The 24083-nt window shown below is 37.4% G+C and overlaps 1 protein-coding gene across 3 annotated transcripts in view; it reads left to right on the forward strand.

Moving 5' to 3' along the window:
- lrrc4ca (leucine rich repeat containing 4C, genome duplicate a) overlaps window positions 1-23769 on the forward strand; it is a 59032-nt gene extending 35263 nt beyond the window's left edge. For 2 of the 3 annotated variants that reach the window (XM_075469546.1, XM_075469547.1), the window contains exons 2-3: window positions 1023-1093; window positions 18552-23769. In XM_075469546.1, the coding sequence (XP_075325661.1) occupies window positions 18601-20535 (1935 nt within the window). In that variant the 5' untranslated portion in view covers window positions 1023-1093; window positions 18552-18600 and the 3' untranslated portion in view covers window positions 20536-23769. The remainder of the gene's footprint in view (window positions 1-1022; window positions 1094-18551) is intronic. The other variant, XM_075469548.1, reaches the window with a different exon arrangement.
- Window positions 23770-24083: the final 314 nt, after the last annotated feature.

Consider the following 24083-nt stretch of genomic DNA (forward strand, 5'->3'; position numbering starts at 1 on the left):
ATTCAAAATACAACACAGTGTGACTCACACTCTTGTGCAGTGACATTTCCCCTCATTTGGGGGAACATGCACACTGTTGTATAGATTGTGTCAGTCCCACCTACATCATCCTGCTGCTATAAATACTCATCCAAGCACCAAATCTGTGCCTGATATTAGTTCCCAAGAAATGGATTTTATGTTTCTGTTTGGATAACATTTTTCCAGCTGTAAACCCTGAACCTTTTGTGACCACAGGTCACTAAATGTAAATTTGTGGTATTGTGCTCTATTCTATTTTGTCAACAAATACAAATGTGTCAGGCAGTTACATGTTTGCAGTGGTTTGTGGCCATAAACTGAGGGTAGATATAATGAAATAGTATGTGGATACAATTCTTATGTGTAATGCAGCACAAACAGGATAGAGTCTTACACAAATGTTAGGGTAGCACCAAACCCTCGAAATGAATCTGTTGTAGATCAAACACATACTTAATTGTAGCCACAGTTCCTTCATTGTACTAATGAATGGCATGCAAGATGTAAAGCCTCATCTCGATTTGCTTTTGTCCTCCATAATTTATTCAGCAGGTTCTGTCCTTTGTGTGTATATGTTTGTGTGTTCAGGAAACAATTGCGGTTTTGTGTTAGTGAGGCTTTGTTACTGTCGCCTCATCCCTGGGGAATGAGCTCTTTTCAGAAAATAAAAAGGCATCCTGTAAAGTCCATCTTCGTGGATAAAGTTTCTCAAAGTCACTATAATTTCAGGATCAGTAGAGGAAGTAGTTAAAAACTAACAACATGACTCAGTGATTATGTAGAAAGAGTTTTGAGAAAAAAAGAGAGTCAAGAGGTGTAATGTATCCAAAAGGTTTAAAACATTTTTTGGTTGTCTTATAGATGAATCATGATCTTTTCAACAGTACAATATTCTTGAGGTGTATTCTATAGAGCAAATGACAATGAGTATCCCCAAATGTTATCACTTTAAGTCTGTTATCTTTTAAATTGTGCCTATAGTTTGCCTTTTGTATTTTCAGGGCCAGCATGATGGAATGGAAGTTAACATGAAAATCCCCAGAGCTCACTGGAAATGTGATTGAATTGGCAGGTAAGATATTTATTTGGTAGAACAAAGGCCTAAACCTTGATCACCTTCTCTCTTGGTGAAAAGCACACATCCAGATTTGATCTGTAACAAAAAAAAAAAAGTACCATAAGTAGATGTGTGTGATTATGCCGAACTCAATGTTATTACCTACATATAAGATGTGTTCTGCAATCTCAGAACAAGTGCAGTACCAGAGAAAGACAATGACTGTGTGGATATGGTTCAGATAACACTGAGAATTGATCATGTCTACCAAAGTAAATCATACTCATCATCCCTGAAAACTATAAAAGGTAAAGTCTTAAACTGTTGGAACACAGCACAATCCAAATTCTGGTAGATTGAAGACTATAAATCATCTGCATGTTTCCCTGCCTTCTGCACTTCGTACGCTGGTATCCTTCAGCCCCCATGAACATGAAAAGTATTTAGTGAGGAAAGTAAATGAATGACTGAATGAATCGACTGCACTGAAACTACGTATTTACTTTTCATTATTTCAGTTTATTCTAGTTATTCCAGCTGAGTCAATAAATAGTTTTCTTAAGATATCTATCTAGATAGATGGATAGATATTTGTAATAGCAGGACACTGTAGGCTGGATAAACCATCACCATCTTTTTTATATAAGAATAAGACTTTTGATATTTAAATCATCATCATGGACGCTATAAATGAATAAGAAAAATCATTGTTTGGTCGCAGATACCACCAAGTTATATTCCTTGTTGTTATCAGTTTAATCCACACAGACTGAATATTTTGTTGAAACATTTTGAGCACACATTTGATTAATTTAAAACATGTCTTTGAAAATAATCTTGGAAAACAGGTGCATTATAGAATAACAATATTGACAGTAATGTATTGATATACAGGGGTTTTCTAAAATAGCCTTGCTTTCTGCTGCCCATGTGCAGCTATAATGGAGCATAATGACTCTCATAATGGGGTTAACTATCTCATTACATATCCACTGCCACGATTAACCAGCCTAAATGGTTTCGTAGGGCAGCACTCTTTGAGTTTTCTTGAATGTGAATCCAACTAGCGAAACAAACAACAAATATGTCTAGAAATATCAAACCAATTTAGACTTGTTTGTTTGATCTGTGGTATATGAGCATTTTGCACAATTCAGAATGACCAGGCTGATGTCCTGGTATTGCCAATTATGATGATTAAACTGTGTCTTGTGAGAATCCGAGAAATATTATTGTTACTTATTTGTCTGTTTGAATTGGGTAACAACCTGTTTATTATTTCGTGAGGTAACCGCTTTGCATTTTTAAATGTCATATTAATTTATCTTGCTGTTCATTGAAGATGCATATGATGCAGAGAATATACGGTGGACTACAAACTTTGCTAAAGAGTCATAGATAGATAGATAGATAGATAAGGAAAAAGAGAGTTATACGTTTGTTGACCTTTCCAATCTCAGTGAAATGAAAATGAAAAATTAATTTGGCTGTGGAAGCAACTGAAAGAAATTTACTTTAGAAATTCACTGAGGGATAAATAACTAGTGACACAGAAGTGTCAGGGAGCTTTTACCACTGAATATGATTCCTTTCAGCTGATGGCGGTCTTCATCTGTGTTGGCTGTATGCTGTTATAATCTTTGCAGCTATTGTCCCTGCCTCAGGATTTCTTTTTCCTTTTTTTCTTCTTTTTTTGCAGGCAATGTAGCAGCAAATCAGGCATGGTATGTGGCCCCCATGAAACCCTAGTGATGCTTTTAAAACTCATAAATAAAAGTGCTGTCTGTCAGACCGTTTTAAGAGCTAAATGGCATTCATCGTATTCGATATGACCTGCATGAATACTTCCTTTTGTGATTCACTTACTTAAAAGTTTCATTTTACTAGGTATTTCTTGTATTGGGCTCCCCCAAAATGTACCCTGTTAAAGAAAAAAAAGAAAAATCTTCTCATCACATACACTGTAAAAATTGTCTTATATATTTACAGTAAAATACTGCCAGCAATTTATTGTAAGTTCTACAGTACGCTTACTGTTATCAAATTTACAGTATGTTACTGTGGTAACAGAATTCAGTGATTTACAGTACTTTGCTGTTTTTCATTGAAGTTACAGTAGGTTGCTGGCAGTTGGGTTGCCAGTATTTGACCATTTATCTGCAGTGTCCTTATTGTAAACTTTATTTTCACTTTACTACTGATGCAATGTAATATACAATGATATATTAGTGCACAGGCCAAGATTTGAACCAGACACCCTCATGCTGTTAGGTGACAGTGCTAATAACCAAACAGCTGTAAAAAATGTTTTTATACAATCCAAAAAAAAATGTTTTGCTTGAACTACTCTGTATTATGTACAAAATAGAGCCTATTAATGTTATGCCATTCACTCTCAAGCCATGAACAGAAAGACAAATTAAGGGAACCCACAGAGTACTGTATGCCAACTTATCAGCTTCAAATAAAATAAAAAATAAAACAGTAAAAGAACGTTGCATGTAGGTGATGTGCTCGACTAATTGATTAATCGGAATAGCCCGCATAGTCTACTACTTTTTTAAGAGTTGACTCATTTTTTTTGTTTGAAGCAGGAGCAGACTAATGTTTCAATATGCAGAGACGTGGAACTAACGTTTACGGTGCTGTTTCTACCGGATTTTGCCTCTTACAGTGGAAGCAACAGACCAGAACAAATGTTGGCAACAAAATGAAGCCAAGCGTGGCAGGATTTCACTCCACTGGACAACAAAGTCAAATGCACATAATGCGGGATGAAGCTAGTTTACCACAATTTTACCAGCACAAGGAGAACTCACTTAGTAAACTGTCACAAAAAATGTTGTGCTTCAGGAGCAAAAAGACTGTAAGGAAAGACGACGAAATGACTGGTTTTGTTGTAGCTAAATGCTCGTGTGACAGCAAACAACAGGAACAAATAGCTGCTTTGGTGATTAATGTTGGTTTAATGATAACGTCACTATCATGACTAATCGATTTAAACTGGGTTAATTAGTCGACCTCAAAAATCACTTAAAATGCCTATCCCTAGTTGCCAGATTAATTGTTGTTAAACTTACCAAAGAATGTGCTCAGAAAGTGCAGGACTCAAATTAAAAGAAAACACAAGAAACTTGTGCTACCAAAGAAAATGGACCAGACTCAGTGAATAATCCCTATATAGACCAGTGAGCAGTGCTGACCAACATGTCATTTGGGTCATTAGGGGAGAGCCTCCTTTCATCAATATTTCATCTAGTTGGGCCCACAACACCTCCAGGAAGCTAGACAATGATCACCGGCGTCCCAGAGTCACTCCCCTAATAGCAGCCATCAGTGCTCCTCAAACTACAACAAACATCTTTTCTTTCACAACCACGAGCTACTCCAGCCTCTCACCAGCTGCACACGTCATAGCAGGGTGGGGATACAAACCCTGGTTCGGGTAGGGGGTAGAAATAGAAGAGGTAAAGATAAGTAGGAATGGGATTCAAACCCTGGTTCGGGTAGGGGGTAATGAAAGTATAGAGGGTGCCAGAGGTGGAGGCAGAACAAGACACACTAGCAGATTCAGCAGACAAACTCACCTAAACATTTCTACAGTCACTAAAAAAAAAAAATGCCAGCAAATACAAGGCCATGCAGGCCAACTCACCTGAAAGGTGGTTTCAAAAGGCTCCACTTAAATACATCCTGGATTTCTTCCTTGCTTCTCCCAAGTTTGTTTACCCTAAGTGCTCCCCCTGCTTGGCCCCCAGCTACTATTGCTTCTTCTAATCCAAATCCACTGACTGGCCCTTACTACCTCATCTGACAATTCCTTCACTATTTTCCTCACACTCTTTCCACTTACACCCAACTCCCTCAACAGACTTTGCAACAAATCCTCTACATCCTACTTCCATTGGACAGATCCTAACCTTCCATCCTCACTGCTCTGCTTCTGACCCCAACTCCACATACCTAAGCTTTTTCCTTTCATTTGCTTCTAACACTAGTTCCTCCCAAGGAACAGTCAGCTCTATGAAATAGACTCTCATTCTACTCTTAGACCACAAGACTATATCAGGCCTTATATTTGTAGAGACTATTTCCTTGGGAACAACAAGCTTTCCTCCTAAATCTACCTGCATCTCCTAATCACAAGCATCCTCAAAGCCACCTTGCCTCCTTATTGTCTTATTAACTTTCTCCCGCTCTTGAATAAACTGAATTTCCACTCTCTTCACTTTAGACCCTCCTAAATTTACCTGCCTTCATTTATCGTCAATACCTGCAGCTAAGCTTCTTGATACTTGGTTATGTCGCCAGGTATATCGGCCTTGTGACAGACTAACCTTATAGCCTGACAAAATATGCCTTAGAGTTGCAGTACGTGAACAAAATGAACATAGCGGGTCTCCTTTTACTCACAGCTTTAGGTTCTGGGGAGTTGGCAATACATCATATGTTGCCCCTATCAAAAATCTAATACTCCTCTCCTCCATATTCCACAGCTTTTTCCAACAAAACTTTTTCTTCTCTACACCTTCCCAATTCAACCACTGTCCCTGCTTAGCCTGAGCCACTGCCTTTTTACCCCTTAACATTTCCTCCTGTCTACGAACTTGCTCAACAACTAGCTTTCTCTTCTGCTTGGGACCTGCTCTACTCCACGCAGAGCCCCAAGCCTCCCCAGCCTATTTGAACATTAACCACAATCAAATAGATATATGTTGAAAAGAATAGGGTTTGCTTCCAAATGTGGAAGCTTCTGTTACTGCAGAGCCTTCCAGTCGTTGAATCCAACATCATTCCCAGAAGGCAACGCTATTCACAGTATATAACATTATTTTAAGAGAAACAGTATTGCCCATAATGCATTGTTTTCTACAGTGCAGTACCATTTTATTAGGAAAACAGAAACAGTCGGATACTGTCCGATTTGGACTATCGGGGGCCTTATCGGGGCTTTCTACACACGCGTCTAGTGCGATGACTTCATCGATGCGCGCCGCTGCAGCACAGCTTATTCATTCCGGTAAGGACGTTGTCAAAGTTGTCGTCCACGTCGCCAAAACTCTGTGTGAAATAAGCCGACTGTCACAGAGCACGGAGTAATGAATGTATAAGGTCCAGGTTTAAAAAAAATTAACTTCTCCTTTAAATGATAAAATCTACAACCTTGAAATTAGAACAGCATACTGTATTCTAAATTTGAGTTGCTTGTGTCATTAAAATGCAAATTTTATTTTTTTTTTTTAAACAAATTATAAGAAATATTGCTTGTCTTTGATCTTTATAAAGTAAAATTGATTTTTGGTGAAACAAAAAGTAGCACTCTTCATTCACTTTCTTACTTTTTTCATTTAGGATTTGAAGAGTGTGAACTACAACAAATGTGTATAGAATGGAAATGAGGAGATAATTACAGAGAAAAAGGTCAAAAACAATTTTTAAATATTGAAAAAAAAAATTAGATTCTGACAGCTGATGTTTATCTAAAATAACTGCTGATGGCCCTGTAGCGTTACTTGATCAAATATAAGGATTTACCAGAAGTTCTCACTATCTCAATAAACCTTATTCAACCTCGGATGTAGGGCACCACCTTAAAAACGGAAAAACACAGAATCTTATGATTCTGGTATGTTAAATTAATATTTCAATTAATAATCAGTCTCATATCTCGCTACTTTCGTGAATTCTCGTTTGGTTGGACAGACATTGCGTAAAGAAAGCATAGAACACAACCTGTGATTATACATATCTATAGATATATGAACTATTTATTAAAACGATATGACCAAAGACATGAACCTTAAAACAAACAGGAGATGCGTTGAATATGGGTGATTATATACAACACTTGGGGAATGGAGAGATACCGGATTTACTCAAATAGTTTAGGTTGGCTTACTATTTGAAGCTAAAGACTGACATCTTGGATTCATTTATCATTCTAATAGTGAAAGTCTCGAGACACCCATTTAATCGTCTGTAAGATGAAAAACGGGTCGACCTTACTTTACTGAAGTCCTGTTTAGTCAGCTCGGAACACAGCAGGTGGCAGCCACGCTGGGTCTGAGTGGATTTCTCTTGGTTCTGCTCTCAGGGCCTTCCTTGGTTGTGGATGACTTCAGCGGACTTTGCAGTTGCCTGGACGGTCGCTTCTTTCCACCGGGACACGCGGACTGGCTGGTATCAAGGACTTCACCGTACAGAATGACAAAATCGTCCGAGTGTCAGAGTTGGTCGGTTGCTGACCACTCTGATGAAGTGAACTTAGGTTCACAGAATGTTAACAAAAAGTTGCTTGGGGCTGGCTTTCTTGGTAGGAAAACTACGTGATGGCGTCCAGCAGCGGAGGTTAAAAACATGCAACGTAAAAAGACATGGATAACGATGGACGAACAAAAACAAAGAAAAGCGTGTATCTTTAGACTACCTCACTCTGCTTCTATCCTAGTATCTATCATAAAAAGATAATTTAAATACATTTTGTTGGACATTTGAAGCTGTGCTTTTCTTTGCCGTTATTCCCTAACCCTACCTCAGCATTTTCTCTATGGAACTGACCTTAAGTCCCACTGATGTGAAAAAAGGTATTATAAAGCGTCAACCAAAGAGACATTACACAGTGTGCCCTTGAATGTGTCAGCATTGAATAGATCTTAAAAAAAAAACTAGAAATATTCAGAAAAGTGCAGTTATGCATCCATTCACTTGAGCTTTTTCAACACACCAACTCATTGTTGTGATAAAACTCTGTTCTTTGTTTAATCGCGACCAGTTATTTGGCTGGATAATGTAACTACAAAGCGATTAAGAAAAATAATCTTAAAAAATATATACTAATTTTATCTGCATTTGATATTACAATAACTCCTCTAATTTAGTCTGTTGTTTGTAGTTTAATGAGCTTCATGTCTCCCTCTTATCTCACTTTTTGTCTCACTGACCCTTTCAGACAGTGACTATATTGCTAGGCTGTCCAGTTCACAACGTCCAATTGACCTCTGCGCAGCTCAGACAGAGTCAAACCGATGCATGCTAACCTTGACCTCAACCACACACACGAGTGACAGCGGTAATACAGACAGAATCCTTCCCTCGACATCCTTGACGGGTAGTTAGTTACCATCCATTTTCTGCCCACAGCCTCTTAAAAATGTTCACAGGGTGAAGACAGATTTTTATCAATAGCTCTTGTCACCCACCCCTTGCCATTGCCAACATACTGTTCACTGTGAAACAAGACAACTGTCATGAACACAGCTTGTGAAAATGTGCACATGTCAAAAGCACATACCACAGACACACTTGTATACACCTACATCAATGCGGCTGCACGTCTGGTATTATTGATTTTATTTTCCCCAGACGAAAAAAACATTGATCTCAGACCGTTTTTTTTGTAATTTCTTGACAGTTTTATTTTCATCACAAATCATAATCATCATGTTTTTTAATTACTTCAGTGAGACTCCTAGTATACTATTTGGACATTCATGTGGGTAATTCTCTTATTCCATTTGGTGGGACATTTGCCACATCATTCCTTGACTATACCTCAAGCTGTTGCATGATGCCCATGCATGTGTGCAAATTTCAATGCCAGCAACTTAGAACAAACTCATTTTCAGAAATTTTTGATGAAAGAACTGAAAGAAGTTAGGTTACATTCCCAAATAAAGATTCTTACCCCATGGGTCATTTTGTTTTATTTACAAGGAAGCCACCTGCTCTCTGCCAGTGTAGGATTTGCCTGTATAGCAAACATACTGTGCTGAAGAAATGATACACTGTCTTCGCAATACTCTGGTGACACACCACTCTCTAGTAGGTATCATGTTGACTCAGAAAAGCATCATCGCTCATAATAGCGCCTTTCAAAAATAGAGAAAGATGCGTCATTTTAAACAGTGTAACACACCATGTTTGTATGAAGAACAGTATAGTATTTAAGTACTGTACAGTACCAAAGTACAAAGTACAGAGCACCCAAAAAGTCACAGCCGCCCTGACAGGTTATGGTCATAACCAGTGGATACAGTATGATGAAACAGCTTGGATTTTTTTACTTAGTGTGTGAGTGCATGTGAACCAAAGTTACCACAGAAAAAAGCTAACATGTATAGTGCTCCATGGGTTAGAAATCCACCGATAAGCCTTTTTTTTTATTTTTTATTTTTTAAAGTTAAATCTACCAAACTTACTTTTGGGGGGGCAGCTTGTCTCATTCTGTTTAATTCTAAAAAATATTCTTAGTGGACAACCATTTCTGTCACTTTTTGTTTTCATGAATACAGACATCATCCAAAAGTTATGTGATGAAACTATGAGCGTCTCTTTCAATCATAGCCTAGATGGGCCACCCATCTAATTCACCCATTCAGTCAATTGCTCCTTCCACTCCAGAGCATTTCATTAAATTCTCACTCTTTGTTCATGGTTGGCATATACATTAAGCCATACTTTCCAGTCACTTGAGCTTGAAGCATGACCTTATATGCCTCACTGGTTCTCATTGGCCTTAGCTGAGTGAAGAAAAAGCTTTCAAGGCTTTCAAGGCTGGTGGAAGAACGAACAAATCTGTGCAGCGATGTAAGTTAACCTAAGTGTCCAGGTCATGTTAGGGACATGTTCGCAGAACAGAATTCAACTTTTTTTTTTCCTTTTTAGAGCGATTAAAACTCTCTTGTACTCTACTGTGCAGTGTTTATATTTTAATAGTTCCTTGATATTTAAATAAATAAATGTAATTTTCAGAACACCATAGATAGATCAAAATATTGTAATTGTACTGATAGTTTTATTTTTACACCATCAAAATTGAAAGAAAAAGTTATTTCAGATTGTTATGTTTCTCAGTGGCATAGCCAACTATTTCTGAAGTATGTGAATGCCAATCGATGTGATCATTGTGAAAAATCTGTGTTGGGATAATGCCAATATTTAAAAATGGATAGCTCCTTGTACTTAAATCATTAATTGTGGGCAGACCAGCTGAGACAGATTATTTGTTTGCTAATGTTACAACAGCTCATTATAAGGACTTGTATCTGTTTAAATGCATTTTTGTGTTATTGAGTTTTTTTTAACCATTCACTGTAAATTAATAGTTTTTTTTAGGTAGGACTGCATGTTAGTGTGAACGAGCTGGCAAAAACGTTTTCTGCCTTGTTTGTACAAAACTGTATTGACGAAATTGAAACTGGAGTCACAGTACCTGGGGAAGAGGTGTGTCTACGATTTTTTTTTATGACAACTAGGACCAATGATTAAGCATGAAACATGACAAAAATCATATATGTGTGTTATTTAGATGGAAATTAACATAACTGATAAGCACATAACACATAAATAATGGTACTGTTAATTTACCACATTGTTAATTTATGGCGGTGCTCTACTTAGAGGTAGTATTTTAAACTACATGTGCTCGGCTAGTTACAGCAACATATTTGACCAGCTTATGTTTAGGGGGATGCTGTTTGCATATATACATTTGTCAGATGCATGAAATTTTATTTCACCATCCAGTTATGGGTGAGACAGACAAGCTGTGAGTGGATGTCAGGCTGTGGGCAGGGGAGCAGCTGTCAGTTTTTTTCTCACTTGGCTAGTTAACACCAATTCAAAATACTTGGCTTGTCTGTTACATTTATCTGGTCAAGAAAAAAAAGACCTATGGTGTAACCATCTTTTGTATATATTTTTGTTGTTGCTATCATCCCTGAGCATGTGATTTAATGGCGTCTTCAAATAAGTTCATCCATCTGTATCGTAAGCTGCAGAAAAGCAGTGGACAGAAGTAAACAGGCCATTAAGCCCATCGCTAAAGGGGGTTAAGCTAGAAAGGACAGGAACCTCCAAGGACACATAAATTGTCTGCAAACAGTGATCTGCAAATATGTGATTCTGTGCTTAAAGAATTTGATCAATTATGATTCTGAGATTATCATGTTAATACAGTAAGATGTTAATTGGTGAGGAACACAAATTTTAGGTTGAAATGTATCAACACGGCTGACAGTCTGTCCTCATAAATCTTTTGAAAAGTTGTAAAGCTGTAACACAGACAAACTATGAGCCAGCTCACTGTCTAAAACTGCCAACCTCAGCAAGTAGTTCAGTGATGGAGAATTAGTTTGGGCTGCTTGATGTGTGCATTTTCCATACGCAGCTCTCAGTGATATGCTGGCCCCCTAACTGTGTACTCAGTGATCACAGCTTTGAAAACGTGTCGCCTTAAATGCACACAGAGGATGCACTGATTCTTCTGCAGCAAGGGAGAACAAAATGTTTGGGCTTCTCCTGGCACATCCTGTGGAAATGTAACTAGATTGGGAACTTGGGTGTTTTCAACAGCCCTTTTTCTTCAAGCTCTTACTTAGCAGTTTTTTTTTTTGGTGTGGGGCATTATCCTGGTTAGGGTCTGTAATAATGTAAAAGCACTACCCACGTGCATGGTGGGATTCTTTGCATTGTAACACGATTATCAGTTTTGTTCACCTTATCCCTCAGTTGTTTTAATGTCATGGCAGGTGAAAAGAAATGCAGCTATATTTACTTAGCTGACAGACCACATTTTACGCAACATCTTAGATGTTTTCATTTCAGTCTTGTACAATCATTCCAGATATTTTAGATTTAAAGGCTGAAACAATGTCTCATCTTGAAAAGAAAACAGTTGAGTCACGCTGAGTGACACAATGTTTACATCTTTAAAATATAAACAATTGTTGCAACAGAAACAAAGAAGTCCTTAATCCTGACTCAAGTGCAAGATTATATGTCTTGGCTTTACCCCATCAATGGGGTATACACTGGATGAAATCAACAGTGACAAACAGACTACATTTACCATACAATCTTTATCTATAAAGCACTTTCCCACAACCATAGCTGTAACAATCAGGGCGCATCAGGAATAAATTCAACATAAAAACAGATAACAAAACAACATTTGTAAAATAATACAAGATTCAAGTTTATACTTGGAGCTGAAGAAGATTGCTTTCATTATCAAGACCTGACCTGATTTGATTTATGTCTCATTAATCTGCCCCTCCTTCTTTCTGTCTCGTCCTGCTATACATGCCGACCTTCCACTGTCACAAGCGTCTCGCACTTGAAATTCTCTCATCATCCATTTCCCTCAATGCAGTGCGAGAGCCGAAGCTTCTGTCAGGCACTCCTTACTGAAAAGTTCATAATCAGCAGGCACTCGAGCATTAACTGAGTGAACACAGACTCAAGCGATTCCACTCTCATTTTCTCCACCTTTCAAATTAAGCCATAGATATGTGTGTGACAGCTGAGAGACGGAAATGCTTGCTGACCATGGAAAAAGAATAGAAAATCACTCAAAGCTTCATTCCAATGAGTGATGTCACTAGAACTATTTTTAGGGTCTTGGGCCCCACTTGAATATCCTGTGGCCCTGATAAAAAATGTAATCCTTTTCAAATGATTTGTAATACAAAGCTATGGTAAAGACCCCAGAATTAGACTACTCATGAAAAAAAAAGGTCTGAGACTATGAGCCAGTGGAAACTAGGGGTGTGCAAAATAATGGTCATGACGATGCATCGCGATTCTAATTTCCGCGATCTACTGCATCGATTCTTGACGCCAAGTATCGATTTTTCTTTTTTGGGGGGGGGGGGGGCTTTTTATGCCTTTAATGATAGGACACATGCAATTGATGCATTTCGCTGCAAGGGATGTTTGCAATATTTATTTTATTTTTTTATAGTTTTATAAAGCCTATGCACTTTTTTTTTGTCTGTACTGATCATCCCTATTTTGTTATTTTAAGTTTTATAAATCCTATGCACTTTTTGTGATGAGTGTGTCCAGTAATAGTAATATTTGTGTCCAGTAGTATTTGTTTTAATGGCAATACCTCCAAAAGTTGTTTCAATAAATACAGTTATGAATTGATTTGCTTTGAGCTATGTATCAATTGAAGACACTATCCAGATCATACACAGCCAGTCAGCCACTGGTAATGGCTGTATTTTCTTTTTCAAGTATGTTCAGTGAAAATAGCGCAATGCATCACAAGAATTCAAGTATCGTGATGCATCGTGATAGTATCGCATCGTGGCATGTGAATCGTGATTCGAATTGAATCGTGACTTCTTTGCCAATACCCACCCCTAGTGGAAACTGCTGTGCAGCACAATGTGTTCACTAAGAAGATTTGAAATTATATACATTCTCATGTATTCTCATAATGCAGTTCATCTAATCATAGATACATTCAGGCAGAATCTGTATAAATAAGCATCTTCATCAGTTTTGCACCCAGTTTAGGGAGATTAATTTTGTCATTAGGATTGCTGCATGACAAGTAGCCCAGTTGTTTAAGATGATATTTTACATAACACACACTCAAATACAGATCATTAAACAGTGATGATATTGTTACTCAGAGAAGACTCCTTAAGTAGCAAAGAATTTTAAGTAATCAGGCAGCAGCTGTATTTATGTACACATATGGATTTGTTGTGTCACTTAAAAGATGAGTCACTCGTCTCCATGGCTTTCCCAATGGTTACCTTAAAGTGGTCTGATGGCAGGTCCTCGGGGAAGGTTTGTGGGGAAGAAAAAATAAAGAATAACTGGTTGGCTGATGTAACTACATCATGACCACATTACCCTAAGGAATAATGTGGTGAGTGTTATTTTCTAATAAGCACTTGTAAGTGCCTCTGTTGCAGTTGCAAGACCCAATGCTTTTAGAATATTACGAAGATTAAAAAGAAAGAAAAAATGTTAAAATTAAATTCTTCATTTTGTCAGCATGTCCAGATATTACACTATGGGGCATATTTTAAAAAAAGTTTACACAAAAAGAAATCCTCAATGTTCTTAGTTAGGGATGCTGCAAAATATAAATCTTTGAGTCATAGTGTCATGTTCAGGCACTAAATTGGACCCACGATGCAGACAAACTGACTCGAGAGGTTGGTGAATGGGAAACAGTTAAATTTATTTTGTCCACACGATATCAGGGGGGAGGAGGAACAAAGGGACTGCCAGCAGGAGCTAAAAAGGGTATTCCAGGTTCCATGGCTGTTGTGATGTTTTCCAGAGGGTTCGAGGCGAAGATGGTACTTGAATCCACAAAGCAGAACAGAGCTGAGCAGGGCAAAACAGAGTTAAGTGTCTTCAGGTGAGGCGAAGATGGTTCCTGAAGCCGCAGAGCAGAACTGAGCTGAGCAGAGCAAAAAACAGAGTTTAGTGTTTTCAGGTAAAGGAGCTAGACGTTCAACAAGGACGCTGACGATCTGGCAACAAGTGGAGGAGTGAGCCAGTCTTTTATCTTGAGTACGATATGGTTGATGGACTACAGGTGTGAGTGACTCCAACTCCTTCCAGCTCCCCTACAGACAGACAAGACACACTCACAAGAGGGAAAGGGAAAAAAGGGAGACACTCTGGGATCCTGACACATAGATCATCAAAAGTTTTACTTTATTTGTATAATATGTGTGTAAGTGTATAAATCCATGAGGGGTTGAAATTGTAAGTAACTGATGTCAAATGTGTTTAATTAGGCTACAAACCTGTGTATTTCTAAAACAGTTTAGACACCATGTTTATCTTAAAACTAGCAGAGGGATTCACATATGCCCTATTCCCAGATTGGACTAAGTTCAGAAAGCATATAATGAATGTTCCTCCAGTTGTAAATGTATTTATGAATTTATTGCAGATTTTGAGATTTGCATTTTCTAAACTGAACCAGCAGGTATGTAAATCAAATTTGAAAGTGAAGATGCCATTCTAGACTATGTTCAGCCTCCATCAACTCAGGGCACTACAGTATGAAAGCTACATGTGGCTGTTCTCTGGCTAGAATTAAAAGTTAATTTGGTCAGGTCCTGTGCCCTAACCCATTTGGCTAGAAAGAAATTAATTAAAATATCAAATTAGGTGTTATTTGTAAATTTAGTGCTAATACTAATGATCATAATAAATCATTTTTTACACAAACTGCACGGCATCAGATTATTTCCAGGGTGTCTTAGCAATGTCAGGCTTTGTCTGACTGCACTAGAGAAGGGACTGGGCATCCTCTGAAAAGGTCTTTAGTACCATCTTCCTACTGACACAATGTCTTTTTATCAGCTCCTTTGTATCAGTGTAGAAAGTTCTCTTACGCATCAATTTTCCACATACCAGGTTAACATAGAGAAACTGTCTATTTCTATGCAATTATCTGAGATGCTGTATTATAGTTAGAAAACGGTGAGTTTTAAATCCAACTATGACCTTTTCATGAACCTAACTATGTAGTTCTAATGCATGAACCTAATTAAATAGCAGGTGAAACCCAAAGCAGGCAGTTAGCGTATACAACCAGGAACTTAAAAAATAACCGTCCAAGTGGACCCAAACTCAAGTCCCTTTGGTTCTGTGCATCCCACCTTATATCCTCTTGTGAAATTCAATATGTATTCATGTGGTGATGAAGTATGCCATGCTTTTTTTGTTTGTTTAATTTACATACCATAGCTTTCACAGATTACTTCTCAATTGTTCAGTTACATGGTATGGATTCATAAAGTTTGGATGTTGTAAAATTACAGAATCAATCAATTTGTTTTTCTAAAGATATTGTACTTTTTCACTTTTTTTTCCCCTTGTACTGTCATCCATAATATACTCATAAGCATATTTCCCCAGTATTTTTAACTCTGGTGTGAACTATTTGCAGTTAATAAGCCAGCAATGAATTTAGAATTGTGGCAGATCTTGCTGTTCAATTGTCTGCCGTCCTATAAATCTTGGTCATACTTTATTTCTCTCTTCCAGACAAAGAGACGCTTTGCAGTTTATAATCTTTCTCAAGAGTTGAAAATGCAGTATTTTCTTGATCTCATTTCTGTTATCGCTTTTAATCTAATTTCATCACTGCACTATGTAAATCCAGTTTTGCTTCTTTCATTGGCAGTGTGCTGGCGTATTGTTTTGCTTTGTAAATCATCTTCATATTTTCTGCTGTCGTAATTTGGATTCAGTTCGGCTGATTCATTGTTTGTCCCTTTTCAAGGTTTGATATGTTAAAAAGAGGGATAAGTACATTGTGGAGTGAGAAACAGTGACTGAGAATTTTTCTGAAAAGGGACAGGAGCTTGTGTTCTTGTTGGTTGTAAAACTGATTGAATTTTACTTTGAGAAAACACCGGTCTTGACTGAATAAGAGATGTGTTCTTTTAACATTCTCGTACATTTTCTGTTTTCATACTTGTTGATCACAGGGTAAAAAGAACATGCAAACAGAAATCTCATTTTGCACCTTGAATTGTACCACACTGGCTTGGATTGTGCAAAGTTTCAATGTCAACAAATCAAAGATGCCACAATGGAATGCAACTGTCAGCCTGGTGTGTGATCCCTGTCACATTTGTCTGGCTGCCTGCTTGGAAACACATTCTTTCTCCACCCCAGGCTTTGGCTGCTTTGAATTTTGTAATTGAAGAATTAATGGAGCCAGTAATCTAGCAATTAATCAGTAGTTGCAGTAATAGCCTGCTCGTTCTTAAGTGAAGAGCTTTCTTTTGCAGATTAGGCTTTGTATTGAACACACTGTCCAGAAGTAGAAAATATTGCAATAAAGCAACACAGTGCTGAGGAGCCAGATGTTAGGCTAATAAGGCAGACATATTTCAAAGTGATGGTAAAAATGTTGTGTTTTTGTGTATCTCAACACACTGTATGATATTTGTTCGATGTAAATGCCAAATTTAATTATTTTCTAAAAATTGGATTTTTTTTTAAGTTCTATTTGTACACAAGTCAAGGAAATACTTGGGAGGAAATATTTGGCAGGTCAGTGTAACAGACTCACACTTAAAAGAAAAAACAAACACACGTGACAAACATAGCTGACTGGTGACAATAAGCAGGAAGGCTTTTTTGGGATGGCTTTGTTTGTATGTAGCTATTGTTTAGTTTCATCATTATACATACTCAAAGGAAAAAGTAACCTCATTGGGGCCATCAGCCTGTTTAAAGATAAAAGTTTCTATTTTTTTATATGTATATATTTATTTTAAGTAATAGTAAACTCCACACTGGATCAGTATTTTGACATGAGGTTGTTTTAAACACTGTTTTGGAGTGTGCATATTTTTCTTCGTGATCACATTGATTTACTTAACATGCTCCAGTTTCCTCCCACACTCAAAAACATTCAGGTCAGGTAGAATAGAGACTCTATAAATGTTTTTCTTTATCTGTGTGAGGTAGGTGTCTCATTTCCAACCTGCCAAATATTTCCCATGTATAGAGAAAAAAAAAATCATCTTTAAGTGATGACAGAAAATGTAATAATGTTTTTTTTATATATATATATATATATATAATCTAACATCTTTATCTAATATTAAAATAAATCTTAGAACTGTATGATACACATTGTTAAGACTACTTGAGTGATGTTTACTTCAGAATTTGAAATAAAAATTGTGACTGAAAACTGCTATATTAGTCTTAAGAATGTAGTAGTATGCACTGTTTAGCACACTCTGCAGCTGCAACCTAGTTTTTAACAATGAATTGATTAAAAACCACTAGAATAGAATAGTTAAGCTAAGAAAAGTTAAACTAGAATCAACAATGTTTTAGTAGTTTTTCTTAAAAAGGTATTTAGGATTGTTTCTTGTTTTTTCTCCCTGCTTATCATTTAAACTAAATGTTCTCTTTTTTTAACAATTAATCACAATGCAGCAATGATAGCATACATTTCTATGAGAATTATAAGAATTCTTAAGAAAAAACAAGAATACAAACACTGAATCCGTTAAATGAACTACTCTCTTTAAATCATGCTCCATTAGCTGCCACAGCATGATCCCTCTTTCACACAGTAAATCTTAATCGTCAAATTTTTGTGAGTGTCATCACAGTTTTTTTTGGCATGATTCATAGAGTTGCACAGACATATTCAACAATCCCATTTTGACTCACGAATGTAACATTCAAATTGCATGGCAGCCTTCGAGGAAGCTTGAGTTGTAATCAGACCTTTCTATAATATCTCAACTCAGTACAAGAACTAGTGGGTGGTAAGTTTGATTATTATTTAAGGAACCCTAGTTTCAAATATAAATCGCACAACACAGCAGTTGTAGCTGCTTTTCCTCTTTTCTTTCTTCCATTTCAAAGATGCAATACAGAAGTCAGTAGCTTCACGCTGATTTATTTATTTTTTTATGGCTAGGATTGGTATTGTTGGGATATAAGACTACATCAGTGTTATGTGTGTGGGTGTTATAGGTAGTTGCTAAAAGAAATGCACAAACCTCAAGGAACAAAATCTCTCAGATTCGACCTTTGAGGAGTTTTAGGTTATTATGTCTGTTTTTTTTCTTTCTGGAATATTATATCTGAATGTGATCATCTCAAACATGCTTTATACTTGGGGACACAATCACTGAGCTCTTTTCTTTTTCTCTCATTTTATTTACAGTGGGCCCAAATCCTCTTTAAAGAGTGGAAGACCAGTCAATGAATTATGAATGTTCAACAAGATGACCTCCTCTCAGCAGCAGCAGATGATGCGAGGTCCTAGGTGGAACCGGGCCTTGTCCGACCCTTTATTTGTGCTGCTACTGGCTCTCCAGCTGCTAGTTGTGGCGGGACTAGTGCGTGCTCAGACGTGTCCCTCTGTCTGTTCCTGTAGTAACCAGTTCAGCAAAGTCATTTGCACCCGTAGAGGCCTGCGAGATGTTCCTGATGGCATCTCTACCAACACACGCTACCTGAATCTGCAAGAAAATTTCATTCAGGTCATTAAAGTGGACAGCTTCAAGCACCTAAGGCATTTGGAAATTCTGCAGCTAAGCAAAAACCACATACGCAAAATTGAGCTTGGGGCCTTCAATGGATTGGCTAGCCTCAATACCTTGGAGCTTTTTGATAACCGCCTCACCACCATACCAAATGGGGCATTTGAGTATCTATCAAAACTAAAGGAGCTTTGGCTTAGGAATAACCCAATAGAGAGCATTCCCTCCTATGCTTTCAACAGAGTTCCCTCATTACGGAGGTTGGACCTTGGTGAGCTCAAACGGCTCACCTACATATCAGAGGGAGCCTTTGAAGGGCTGAGCAATCTGCGTTACTTAAATTTGGGGATGTGCAATCTGAAGGAAATTCCCAACCTTATTCCTTTGGTAAAGCTGGATGAACTTGAGATGTCCGGAAATCAGCTATCTGTGATCCGACCTGGTTCATTTAAAGGGCTTATCCACTTGCAAAAGCTTTGGATGATGCATGCTCAGATCCAGACCATAGAAAGAAACTCCTTTGATGACCTGCAGTCACTTGTGGAGCTTAATCTAGCCCACAATAACCTTACCCTTTTGCCCCATGATCTCTTCACTCCTTTACATCACCTGGAGAGGGTTCACTTGCACCACAACCCATGGAATTGCAACTGTGACATCCTCTGGCTAAGCTGGTGGCTTAAGGAGATGGTACCAGCGAACACCAGCTGCTGTGCCCGCTGCAGCTCACCTTCCCAACATAAGGGACGATATATCGGCGAGCTGGATCAGAATTACTTTCACTGTTATGCTCCTGTTATTGTGGAGCCTCCTGCAGACCTAAATGTGACAGAGGGAAGCGCTGCAGAGTTGAAATGCAGAGCCAGCTCGTTGACCTCAGTGAGCTGGATTACACCCAACGGTTCCATCATGACACATGGTGCATACAAGATCAGAATCTCTGTGCTAAATGATGGTACACTGAACTTTACCAATGTAACCATGCAGGACACAGGCACATATACATGTATGGTCAGTAATTCTGCAGGTAACACAACAGCATCTGCCACACTCAATGTGTCTTCTACAGAGAACAGCAGTTTCAGTTACTTTACCACGGTGACAGTGGAGACAATAGAAACACCACATAATGAAGGCTTCACCACTACTGTTCAACAGAAGGTGGGATCAACGCCCTCTGCTGGTACATGGGAGTCTCTTTCACCCACTTCTACAACAACCACTACAGTCAGAACTCCAGTCTCCACCCGTGCCACTGAGAAGACCTATACCATCCCTGTCACAGAGGGTTCACTAAATGGCTTGGATGAGGTAATGAAGACGACCAAGATCATCATTGGCTGCTTTGTTGCAATCACACTCATGGCAGCTGTCATGCTGATAATCTTCTACAAGATGCGAAAACAGCACCACCAGCAGAACCACCATGCACCCACGCGCACCATTGAGATCATTAATGTGGATGAAGATTGTGTCACAGGGGGTCCAGGCATGGAGGGCCACCTGACTCTTCCACCTATTGAGCACGAGCACCTCAACCACTATAACACCTACAAGACTACGTATAACCATGCCTCCACCATCAATTCCATACACAGCTCAGCGCACGAACCTTTGTTAGTCCGGGCAAGCTCAAAAGACAATGTACAAGAGACCCAAATCTAAAACGTGAGACATTAGAAAACTGATGGAATTACATAGTGGCATTTCTGACAGGACAGTACTGACAATTAGTTATTAAGACTGTAGCTCAAACATGGAAGAACATGTTTGGCAAATCCCTGACTGGTGATGTTAATTTAATGACTTTGGGAATTAGAGTATGTCTACTGTTTCAAAAAGTGTCTTTACAAAAACAAAGTTATTTATTTAAGAAAAAATATTGTGGTTGAATCAAGAAAAAAAAAAGAATTCTACAGTTATTTTTTCATCACTTATTCATGTTTTCTTCTTTTCTTCCTCTCATGTCACAAGCTTGGTTTACTAATATGCTTTCAAGCTTTTTCAGAGGACAGCTGTTGAAGATAAAGTTAATTCTCATTCCTGTTTAGTTGTTCTTTAGGTGCAACTACAGATCTTGGATCAGATGAGTAACCTCATTTTTTTCTAGAACACATTAAGGATTTTTTCCAGCTGTAGATGAAGTGATGAAATCTTTTGTGACCATCTGGAACTGAGAAGAATTAAACTCGTGTACATCATTTTGCACTAAGTGACAAAACGAAAGTGTCAGTAATGAAATTTGATCATAATTCACTCTTTAATTATAACTGTCACATACATTAAGCTCTCTCTGCTCTGTCATCTACAGACTGATAATCTTACTTTACAAGGATGGAAAATATCCTGCTTTTGACTACTGCTGAAGTGGAGTCACACTACTACCAATGATTTGTTTCTTAAAGTCTATTGATATGTCTGTCTTTCTGTTCCTAATGTAAATGCCAAATATAATTTTATCCTCAGTCTCAAATTTGTCTTGACTCAAGTCCACCGGCCTTTCAGAGACCTCTACACATTGTTATAGCACATATCATCGATTGCATCATAAATTATTGAGATTCTGAAAGTCAAAGCGGCATTAATGAATGCTTTAAAACGATCATTGTAATTGAACGGGATGGGAATAATGTCCGTCTAGATATATATGATCTTGAATTCTGGCAGAAGTCCACTTCCCCCAAAAGTTTCAAATGTATCCTTACGTCACATTTACCTTATAGTGCTTAATACTGTTGTATGAAAATGATTGGTTAGAAGCCAATTTTTTATTTTTTTTATACTGAGACCCATTACCTTTCAGCAGTACTCCAGAAATGCTGTGAGGAAAGAACTTAAACCCATTATACAGCTGTCTGAGCACATTGCCTGTCATCTGTGTGCCATATTTCCACATGGGGATGTCTGGCAGCCCCAGATTCATACACTGCCCTTGCCAACCATAGGACTTGGCCCTGAGTGGCAAGGCTTATGCTACAGGAGGCTTTACAGTCAGGCTGAATGTGTGGGATCGGGCATCAACCAGATGTTTGAGTTGCACCTGCCTCTCTCCAGCTCCCTTAGCGACAACACAATTTACATTTTAATTGATGTGCCCATGGGCTTTGGATGGACACAGCTCTGCAGGTGCACATATCCTGGAATCTATTTCAGAGTATTCACTGTAAAGATGGTGCCAGGCACTATAAATGCAGTGGTTAGGCAGAAATTTGGCAGATAGTCCCAGGATTATTTTAGCAAATAAGTGCAGTTTCTGTTCAACAGTAAAATATATAACAAGGCCAAGACACTGCCATACATACTCAGTTTTGTTGTTTTTATGAAATTAAATAGCAAAATATCTGTGAATTTACCATAAAATCCGCAAACCTGAATTTTTCTGAATGCATCAATGGTGGTGTTAAAAAAAAAGGATTTTAAGTTTAAAGGCTATCCATGATATACCTGCCTTCTGCTCTCCCACTGATCAAAGCACCACTTAATTTCTGAAAATGAAATTAAAATACAGCAGTATTACTCTATGCATACAATCATCCATAGTAGTACAAAGACAATTTTGTAGAATTTCTTCAGGTGAACATTAGAACAAAACTCTCAGACTGTTAAAACCTACATGAAATGAGTGTTTTGAACTCAATAAAACAAATTCTAATCCAAAGGACAAACAGGCTACACCCCAACTTTACTGCATCACATACAAGTAACTAATTTCTTTTCCTCAAACTGACGTGACCACAATATGAAATTAAATGAATTATCCAAAGGCCAATTTGCACAGAACCAGGTTTACTTGTGGTATGTAAAGCATCATGAATTTGCATATATTCCATTTGTTAATAATCAGCAATTTTTTGGGTTGTTGTTTTTTTTTTGTAAAAACAGTGCAGAAAATTAACCCTATCCATTGCCAACTAGACATGACTATTATAATTCAGAAATTGGACAGAAAATTTCACAATTAACTTTTCACACTTTTCTTTCTATGAAAATTAAATAATTATGGAAGATTCAACAGACATCATCAGTGGGAGCTCTTGTACAATTTTAGATTCAAATTAATTTGGCTATTTCATACTCACTGTACAGTATGGTTTTTTTGTTGTTTTTTTTAAATCAAGAGTTCTGATTGATTCTGTAAATTTGAGTGAAACAAGGAACTTGAGTCATTCAATGTGAGCATGCATCACACAACACAAATGTGAAGATTCCTACTTTAAATAAGGTCCTATGTTAATAAGAGCCTAGACTGAATAAAATAAAGGATTACTCTGAAATTTTTTTTTTTTTTTCTTTCTTTCTTTTTTTTTGTTCCCACCAGCTGGACACTCTTCATCCCATAATGGCACTTTTGTGGAGTTTGGCACATCTGTAAACCATAGTTCGGCCTGGATATGTGTCATTATTATGTATTTAAGTTGTGGTGGGTTGTGGATCTCAATTTCTATGTTGAAAACTGTAATCAACTCCCCATTTCACATTTAGTTGAAGGTAAATTGTCTGAAAATTTCAATGGTAAATTTCCTACATTTTAGTCAAGCTGTCATGTATGTAAGATATCTAAATATTTTGGTCAGCACCCCCCCCCCCACACACACACACATACATTTTTTTTCTTTATTTTTTCTCTGAGAGGGAATGCTGTTCTAGTGGTAGATTTCTATAAAATACATTTTGAGAATAAAATACAAGAAAAAGAAAAAAAAAAAAAACTTTGATTTTACATGTGACAATAACCTGTCCTAAAAGTGAAAATAGAGAAACACGCTGTAACAGAGTAAGAGATTGATTTTCATGTAAGCATTCTTTCATGACCTTTAAAAGATATGGAGATTGATTATAGAGACCAGAGTTTGTAGTTCATACACAAAATATGGTTAAAATAAACTATTGTTGTTTTTCTGTATTGTCTGGTTCTTGTTTTCAACCAATGCAACAACATTATTTCAACAGTTGGAAAGAATTAAAGCTGATGTGGAGCACATTGTCTTTTTTTCCATTTTTCAATTAATCTGCAGTTGTAGTATTAATGAATTACATCGTATTTTCTAAGAAATGTTATTTAAGAATGTTCATATATGGCATTATAAATCAATAAATGAAAATTTCCACTTTCATTTTCAAAAAGGAAAGAGAAATTAATGAGAATTTGGATTCTTTTTAGGCCCTTTGTATATATATATATATATATATATATATATATATATATACATATG

Source organism: Odontesthes bonariensis, chromosome 7 (assembly GCF_027942865.1).
Source record: "Odontesthes bonariensis isolate fOdoBon6 chromosome 7, fOdoBon6.hap1, whole genome shotgun sequence".
NCBI lineage: Eukaryota > Metazoa > Chordata > Actinopteri > Atheriniformes > Atherinopsidae > Odontesthes > Odontesthes bonariensis.